Source organism: Merops nubicus, unplaced genomic scaffold (genome assembly GCF_000691845.1).
Source record: "Merops nubicus isolate BGI_N331 unplaced genomic scaffold, ASM69184v1 scaffold43074, whole genome shotgun sequence".
Taxonomy (NCBI): Eukaryota; Metazoa; Chordata; class Aves; order Coraciiformes; family Meropidae; genus Merops; species Merops nubicus.
In genome coordinates, this window is record NW_008603022.1 from 1 (window position 1) to 9,821 (window position 9,821).

At 39.7% G+C, this 9,821-nt stretch overlaps 1 protein-coding gene across 1 annotated transcript in view; it reads left to right on the plus strand.

Annotated features, from left to right (window-relative positions):
- Positions 1–334: 334 nt before the first annotated feature.
- CPEB4 (cytoplasmic polyadenylation element binding protein 4) overlaps positions 335–9,821 on the plus strand; it is a gene marked incomplete at its 3' end in the record, with an annotated part of 12,287 nt that continues 2,800 nt past the window's right edge. The window contains exon 1 of the mRNA XM_008938533.1: positions 335–2,412. Coding sequence (XP_008936781.1) covers positions 1,291–2,412 — 1,122 coding nt within the window. The remainder of the gene's footprint in view (positions 2,413–9,821) is intronic.

Genomic DNA, 9,821 nt, shown 5'->3' on the forward strand with positions numbered 1-9,821 from the left:
GCTCCTCTCCTGAGGTAAAAAAAATCCCCTCCTGCCTTCCCCGACACCAGGACTCTTGCGAGGGAGGGGGGACACCGCGGGGGCATCCCAGAGAGAGCCGGGGCCTGGCGAGCCGAGCCTGCCTGCGCCGCCCGCCCCTGCCCCGCTGGATGCCGGGTCCCTGAGGAGGAAAACGGCATATCCGCGTATCCCCGGCCCCTCAGCCGTGGGCCCGCTCGTCTGCAGGGACCCCGCGTATCTCGGTGGAAGGAGGCGAGCCCCGCACCAGAAACCACCCTCCCGGCAGCTGTGAGAGCAAGAAAATCTCCTTCCCCTTCCTCCTGCACAACTCGCTGTTCCTCCTTCCCTTCCCTTTTCCCGAGCGCTGAATGCTGATTTCTGAGATGAAAATCTTCCTCTTCGGACAGCCAGGACTCGTATGAAGGACACACAAATATTGGATCATAAATAAGAAGCGAGTCTGGCGAGCTCAGAAACCCAGCCCAAAAGAAGCAGCATCAAGAATCCACCCTTCTCCTGCACAACTCACTCCCCACCCAACACACAGAGAATACTAATTTCCTGAGATAAGATCTTACCCCTTTAAACAACCGCACACGCGCATACACACACACGCACAGAGTGTATATTATTACTAAGTATAATAGGTTAAACCCGGCAGAACGGGAAAAAGCCTTTTCTGCAACTCACTCCCCCTTTTCACCCTTCTGAATGCTGACATCCTGAGGTAAATTTTTCCCCTTACCCACAGCAAAGACTCTTTTTGAACAGGACACAAATATATATTAGATTATAGAGATGTATTAAATTATTCCAGATTTAAATCTATTTTTTGCTGCCAAGGGGTCAGGGAACCAGACGTCATTGTATATTTTTTTTTCCTTCCCTCTTAACTCATTTATGGGCGAGTCAAGGCTGCTGAGGAGGAATAAAACAAGATAGTTAGAATCTCTTTATCCTTATTCCCCAGAAGCTTTTTCTCTCATTGCTGTGCATTTCCTTTAGAAAAAGGAAACCTCTTGTTTTGTGAACCAAAGATTTATTTTTCCCTTCCTCCTGGCCAAAGGAAGGAAACAGACAGAAATTGACCCATTTAAATAGTTGAAAAGATCTATCTTTTGAAGAAAAAAAAAAATCTTTATCCAAGTTGGAAATAAATAGCGTGGAGGGAGAAACTGGAATATCTAGCTAAAACCAGGATACTTGCTAATCTTGCCTCTGAAGAGGACGAGGTAAACACTAAACATCAACTTGTTCTTACAGGGAGGATTCCAACCCTAAATAAAATAAATGGGGGATTACGGGTTTGGAGTGTTAGTGCAAAACAACACTGGAAATAAGTCAGCTTTTCCAGTCAGATTTCATCCACATCTGCAGCCTCCACACCATCATCAAAATGCAACCCCCAGCCCTGCTGCTTTTATAAATAATAACACAGCTGCCAATGGCAGTAGTGCTGGGTCAGCTTGGCTCTTTCCTGCTCCAGCTGCCCATAATATTCAGGATGAGATTCTGGGGTCAGAAAAATCTAAAACTCAGCAACAGGAAAAGCAAGAGTCCCTAGAAAAACAGCAGCTTTCCCCTGGTCAAAGCCAGGAAGCAGGCATGCTCTCTGAACCTGAGAAAGCTAAACCTGAAGAAAATCAGGGCGATAATTCTTCAGAGAATGGCAATGGGAAGGAGAAAATAAGAATAGAATCGCCGGTATTAACAGGATTTGATTATCAAGAGGCTTCAGGGCTAGGTACTTCGACGCAGCCCTTGACATCCACTGCATCTTCTCTGACTGGTTTTAGTAACTGGTCTGCAGCTATAGCTCCATCTTCTTCTACAATAATCAATGAAGATGCAAGTTTTTTTCACCAGGGAGGGGTCCCTACTGCCTCGGCTAATAACGGTGCTCTGCTGTTTCAGAATTTTCCACATCATGTCAGCCCTGGCTTTGGTGGTAGCTTTTCCCCCCAAATTGGACCCCTCTCTCAACACCACCCTCATCACCCCCATTTCCAGCATCATCACAATCAGCATCAGCAACAGAGGAGGTCTCCGGCAAGTCCTCATCCACCTCCATTCACACATAGAAATGCTGCTTTTAATCAGTTGCCTCATTTGGCTAATAATCTTAACAAGCCACCTTCTCCATGGAGCAGCTACCAAAGTCCATCGCCTACACCATCTTCATGGAGCCCTGGTGGCGGTGGATATGGTGGGTGGGGTGGGTCCCAAGGTCGAGACCACCGCCGGGGACTGAACGGAGGGATAACACCCTTGAACTCCATCTCCCCCTTAAAGAAGAATTTTGCAAGTAATCATATCCAGTTGCAGAAATACGCCCGACCCAGCTCTGCCTTTGCTCCAAAATCGTGGATGGAAGACAGTTTGAATAGAGCTGACAACATTTTTCCTTTTCAGGTGAGCATACTCTGTTATATCCTTAAGAAAAATAACATGTGAGCATATTAAAATGCCATGGGAAAGGTTGGGTGTTTGAACAGTAACATCTGACTGTATGACTTCTGTGCTTGCAACTAAACCAAATATATGGCTAACTTGAAATGTCAGTGTGAATTATGCTGCGAGCTGTGAATCATGTGGTTTGGGTTTTTTTTAGTAGTGGTGGTCCTATAAATATCTGTTGCCCACCAGACATCTATATTCGCCAGTTTCTTTCAGCTTGATACTTAGACACTTTCAGAAAGAGCTAATGAACAAATGTAATTAACACATAGCAACTATATCTACAAAAAGGAGTAAGGAGAAAAAAGCGCTGCCTGGTGAAGTATGAAAGATCTGAAGCCTTCTGAAGTATTTGAGAATGTACCACATCGGAGAACAAGTCATTTCATTTTGTTTTACAGTAGCATATGGACTTGCAGTGACACCTAATTTTTGTAGCATTGTTTAGAAACTTGAGGGGGTTTTTACATTATGGTAATCAACTCAGTTTGCTTTCCTCAGTCATGGCAGCATATTTTGGTTACAGGCTGTTAAATCATCACCAAAAATAGATCTGGACTAGTGTCAGTTGGTGGTCTCCTGTATTTTAATTTGGCCCTATCCTGGCAGGAGCAGGTTGTCTGGCAGTTCACCTTGTCTTCTAGGCTGACTCTTTATGAATTTGCAAGTTGGACAAGAACTGTATAATGCTGAACCTTTTGAAGTAAAAATTAAAATAGAAGTACTCTTCACCTGACCATGAGCTAAATGTAGCTTTTATGTGTATGTGCCTTTTGTAAACTCCTTTAAGGTGAATTCAAACACTCAAGAGTTCTTTTACATTTAGAGGGTTGTTTTTCAAGATCTTCAGAAGAGGGCAAAAGCAAAAATTTCCAAATGATCATGCTATTTCTGGCCATGCTGTAAGAACCAGGGTGACCTACTTTAAAATAATTTAAAAGATCTGCAGATAAAAACTGTGCAATGCGTCTCATGTTATAAACCACCCTAAAGAAACAGGAATACATTTTATAGTGACTTTGTGGATTCAGACACAGGAACAGTTCAGTTCTCCTTTGCAGACTGTTCAGTTTCTGTTTGGTTTGCAGGGCCTGCGTATGCAGCCTTCTGACAGCAGAGCAGCTGCTGGCAAGAACTTTCCATTAGAGACCTTTTTTCTACTGCAGAGCTACTAGCTGGTCCAATATGAGATAGAGCCCTTGTAAATTTAGAATGCATAGCAATAATTGATTTTAATGTCAGGATTTGTAATTAATATAATGAACCTGTGTCCAGCATACCCAATTTATACACTGAAACCATTAGGAAAAGGGACACAGCTGGAGCCGGTCTTTTTTCAGCCTCACTGCAGCGAGACTTGGCTCACAGTTTAATTCATTCTGTACCCTGACACATAGCTGATGTGCAGAGTGACAGAATGAGATCAAGTGTGTCCTTGCTGCTGTGTATAAGGCCCAAATGTATACTCAGCAATAGAAATGTGCTTGGTTTGACATTAAGGAAATTTCAGGAAACTGTCACAACCTTGACTTCTGGGTTGTGTTCTAAAAATACGAGACACGTGGATTTTGATCACTGTAAAGAAATAATTTTTGTGTAGCATGTTGGTATCTGTTTACGTAAACACTAAGATGAAGCTGTACATGTCAAGACCAAGTCTGACACTCCTCCATGCCAAGAAAGGGGAAGCGTTGGGAGTTAAGCCCTTTCCAGTCTGTTACTACTGCTTCTGTGAAGAAAAGGGCAGGGCAGCAAAACAGGACTTCAGCACTGCAGACCTAGAGAGATGCTGATTAATTTTGAAGCCATCTTGGACAACTGCTGTTTAGAACTTTTTTTTTTTTTTTTTTGTATAAAATATTCAGCTCCTTTGGTCATTTAGTCATTTGTGTGTTGAGAGCATACTGGTTTTTTTAATCACTGGAAACAAATGATGTAAAACTTGACCTTTGTCTTGATTTTTTTCTTGGTTATGGTGATTGTATGCCTGACTTAAAGCAGAAGTTTTGCTTATTGTATATTTGTGCTCATGCATATATATAAAAGTATCCTTGGTGATGCAATCATGTACTGGACAAGGCTATTTTGTTACTAGAATCTTCTTAGATTCCTATTTAGGAAACAATTGAAAGCTGTCTTTGCAGCAGCAACATAATGGAGTAATTTGAGACAACTATCCCTTTCATTTAATATTTATGTTTTGCTGCTTAAATCATTAACAAGTGTTGCCGCAATCTAGTGAAAATTAGTTTCTTTAGAAGGCAAGCTGCAAACCAGAAAGTGCAAGTATATTGGGATCACTTTCTTTTTTCCTTAGAGCTTGTCTCTATTCTAAAGCCTGGTGAAACACAGAAGTCTGTTTATATGGAAGTTTTAGGGTAACCAAGTGTAAGTGCTCGTTTCCTTTTTGGACAGGACAACATTGCATAATGTCCTCAGGAGCCACTAATGTGAACTACTGCTCAGTTAAATATTTCTGCCCATGGCCCTTAGATGCCTCTGATGAGATGGGCATTCCAGATGGTGCAGGTGAAAGGAATGTACTGTGGTGATCTATTTGATAATCTTGCAATTTGATGATTGTGTGCTGGATATTCAGAGCTGCATGCAAAACATTGTGCTTTTTGTTGTAAGTGATTTTTGTTTGGAATTCTGTCCCATAGCATTTCAGAAGTAACGTGTCTGTAGGAACCTCTTGTTGCAGGGATGGAACTGAAGCAAGGTTAGAGAAGACTGTTACCAGATCTGTTAATGAAATTAAGTTTTGATATTGTGCTTTAGCCACTGGGCAGGCTTCCCTCTTCAAAGATCTTTTGAAAAGAGAAAAGCCATTGTTCTTTGTGCATTCATTTGAAAAGGAAATGATCTCCAAATGAAAAAATGGTTCCTGAATTAAAAAAGAAAAGAAAAAAAAAAGCCTTTTGGATATAACAGCCTTCCCTGAGAATTAATAAATGGAAATGCTTTGACTGTGACTATTGCCTCTTACAAAGTTACTGATTTCTCAAATAATTCCTTCTACTTCTCTCCCAGCAGCACTGACAAACTGAGTGCTCAGTAATTGCGTTTTACTGCAGCATTGCCCTCTAGATTGTTTTGGCTTTCCTTTTGCTATGTACTTGCACTTCCTCATGAGAATGGAACATCCTGCCTGTTATGCAATGCATAAATCTTGCTTTGATAGGCATTTTCAGGTTTCCAGATCTCATCTTCAAATGTGTGATGATGTTTTTTAAATTGGCCTTTGAAGGCACAAGCAAGTTAAGCAGCAGTGTTCAGCTTTCTGTAAAAATGCTTAAAAATAATTTGTGTTTCTTCCTGGAATCAGGCTTGAAAATAACTGCCCATTTCAAAGAATTTTGTACATGAGAGCAGTTCATTATATCCACTTGTTCAAAATGTTTTTTCCTTTCTTCTACAGTGGCTAGTTTCCAGGTATATAACCCCTTCCAAATCCATTGAAGGTCTGTGCCAGAGAGGCTTTCTCTTTCCCCAGTCAGATATGGAATGCTTGAGAAAACACATACGTGATTACAGAATGTGTTTTAATTCTGAGCTATACGTCATGATTTGTTTGCCCATAGAAATGAGTTGATTTAATAAGTGCCTTAAACAAATTCACGGGGAACTGGAATTAAAAAATAAACTCTTGAATGCATTTGCCAGTCTCTCCTCTTGAAGGAATTTTGCAAATAAATTTCTTTACCATGCCTCTTTATTTTAATATTTGTTCTTTGTTTTTGAGGAACCTTTTCATAAATCATGATGGCTGGTTGCATAAAATGAGGCTACTTGTTTTGCAAGTTTTGCAGAATTTTATTTTTATTCTAACTACAGCAATTATTCCAAAAAATGTCAAGCTATGATTTTAAAACAATAAACCCTTGAAGTTGGATTTTTAAATGTCTGTTCACCCATTTTTCTACAGCTACATCAGCTGTGTAGCAATTAGTGTTTTGTATGCTGTTCCCCACAGCTACTGATCTGTGGAATTAGAAGCACTCTAATGTGGTATGACATGCACGAGTTAAGTACTGTGGAAGTTAACACTGTTCTTGTTTTATAAACTCACTACTGACGTTAGTACTTTGGCTTTGGCCCTCCTGTGCGTTTTTGACCTCAGGGTTTCTTTTTAAAGAGAGCTTTTGTTAGAAGCTATTTGAATTATGTTTGTATTTTCCTAAGATTAAAAGGAGTACTCTTATTAAGCATTTTGCTTTGAAAATTGCATACTTAGCAGCCCAGCGTAAAGATTGAGAACGCAAGATATTGTAGAAAATAATTTCTAGGGAAAAAACCAACACCTTAACGTGTGGCTAAAATAGTCATGTTATTGGAAATTTGTATAAAGGTTTGTAATTTCTAACACTTAAACTTGAACTTTTTTTTTTTTTTTTACTAAACCAGAAGTGCTCCCTTCCCCAAAAAAACTCCTGTGTTATGCGTCACTTAACTTTTCCAGCTTTTTCTTACTGTTCCCCGGTGAAGCTGTAGACGGTGATCAGGGCAACGTACAGTAACATCCTTTCAGGAAAAACCTGTTTATTCAAAGCCTTTAATTCACTGGATACTGGGCTGGGAGCTGGAGTACAGAATTTGCCGAGTGGTGGGAAGGAGGAGCAGCTTACCCAGAAGCATTATCAAGTCCAAATTTGCTTTGCAGTTAAAAGAAAAAATGTTGAACTCGTATTTAGTACCTACAGTATTGTGTCTGCCTACACATTTTTCAAAAGCCTTGTGTCTCAGGCACAGTATTGTGGGGAATATGTACAAGGTTTCAGAAATTTCAGGCTTCCCATGCTATAATGAGGTGTGATTATTCTAATTTTCACAAGTATTTTGGTTTGCCAAAGATTTAAATACATAAATTAAGCCCCAGTTGTAAAACTGCACCTACTCCATAAATGCTGTTTAATCATCGTCAGTAAATTGCTTAACACAATGGCATACTTTGCATTATTACTGATGCCTTGGTCTTCAGAGAAATCATGTTTTATAGTGACCGTCACAGCCTTAGCTATGAGCAAGTGCTCATAACTTGCTGGGCTTTACTTGTTGTGTACTTTGGATTTTTAGCATTGGAAGGCCCATCATGGGAAGCACTGAACAGAAACTCTCACGTTCTGGAATCTTAATTGCTCAGGTGATGTTAATGCTTTGGGTGCAGATTAAATATGATGAATCTGCACTTTAACAATTAAGTTAGATGTACACTTCATGATGTCCAGGAGAATTTAGGTATGGGCTTTTTAAGTGCAAAGTACAATTTTCGTGTGCATGAAAATTTCCCGTTCAATTTCTCTTGCACAGGAGGGTGTCCCAGTATGTATCACACATCCTTAGTACCAAGTGACTTTCTTTTTGGAATGAAATGTCTTTGGACTTTGAAAAAATAAATTTTGAATAGGACTTAGAAATTCAGTGGTTTCCTATTTACAAGTGGCTCATTTTTTTGTAAGACCATTAAACATAAAATAGTCTGGGTGCTAGCGGGGAAGCCACTGCAGTCACAGAGGTGAGGTGGTTTGCCCGTGCTTTATGAATCCAATGACAGAGTTGTGACATGAAGTCCTGAGATCTACTCTCTATGCTTCAAGAATGAGATTGCAGTGTTATGAGCACTGTACATACTTACACATGATTTCCAGACAGTAGAAGAATCTGAATAATTTCATTTTTCTGTAGACAGAGCTGGCCACTGTATAGTTCAAAACAGTTGTGTTTGCTGTTGTAGATTTACAGTCTCAATAGTTCTCTTAACCAGATCTGTTAGCTGTCACCTATTGTATATTATTTTGGAAACAATACTGCTTATTCAAAATTATGTTTAATGAATGTCTTTTGAAATGTTGGCTGACATTTTAAACAGAGTTATGTATTAAGACTGCAGGTTAATTTTTCTTTTTGGTTGCTGGGATTTTTTTCTTTTGGTGGCCTTGTGTTCAACCTGATTTCTTTCTGCCCCAGTTCTGTTTCCCAAGGATAAATGCATGTGCCCTTGAAGCTCTCTGATAAAGCAAAATTTTAGATGCACTAAACAAACTTGTAAAGCCAAGTTCTTGTGATCAGCCTGGATAAATAATATCACACTGTAGTTTACTTATGTTATTACTGAAACGTACGTACTCTGCTTTTTTTCCAGGGAGGTCATTACACCTATACCTTTTCCTTATAAAAAAATGTAAAAGTACATGCTAAGCAATCCAGCTCCATGGAAAGCACTGTCTTTGTGAACTGATCCATTAAAAACAACACCATATTGCTATTAGTTCTCCTTACATAAAGTCTTTTGAAGAAAACATATTTTTTTCCCACAGGTACAGCATAGTTTATGTACTTTATAACTCATAACTAGCATATATCTGAGAACAGCTCACATGTAATTGCCATTTAATGATCAATATCTTGGCTGCTACAACTATTTTGATATTATGGAATTAAACATATAGTTACACATTTCTTCAGCAATATAGGCACTACCACTAACTTGTCATCTGTCTTCATTTTTATGTTAGGTATGTAATACACATAAATGTGTTTCAGATATGTTTCTGATAAAATGTGCTGGTCATCGTGGAGGTTAAGACTGGCAAAATTTGTGCTATGGTTTTCAAAGCAGTCTCACTATAAAAGGCCTTTAAATTGTGCAAAAATTCTAAAAAACTACCAGTGATGACTTTCTCTAGAAGTGCAATCCTTTCAGTAACAGGGCAATAGTTAAACGAGCTTAATGGAGTTCTTTCATAATAAGCACTGTGCAAACCTCTGAACCTGTTGAGTGTGCCCTTTTGGCTGGTCTTTATTTAGAATGTAAATGACTCTGACATCTTTTCCTTGCATAGATGTTTATTGGTTTACTTACATACCGAGTTCTTGCATTACTCTGTATTTCCGAGAGGTGCACTGATGCATTAATTTCAGGAACATACCCAAATCCAATGTAACAGTAGTAGTGGCTCTTAGTGTTGGGCTTAACATGGTTTGCTATCTTCTAATTAATAAGCAGAGACATGGAGGAGCAAACTGTTTCAAAAAGCCCAGGACTAAGACTGATCTTCTCAAGGGTGTTGAGGCTGGGGCAGTTCAGCACCATGAATTGACGATGACGCTTTGATGTGCTGTAAACATAGATGCCTTCTGTCAGAAAGACAGACAAGAAGTAGTAACATGTTGGCATTGAGGGTGCTCTAGTCTATGGCAGTCTTCCCCATTGCTAGGATGAGTTGCTGGCACCACTGGTGAGCATGAGTATGAATGTGGGCCACGTTTTAAGCAGTCTTCCTTTTCATGTGATTGCTACTAGCTGCAGGTAGGAATATGGCCAGTTAATCTTTTGTGTCAGTGCACAGCGTCTGGGTTTAAAG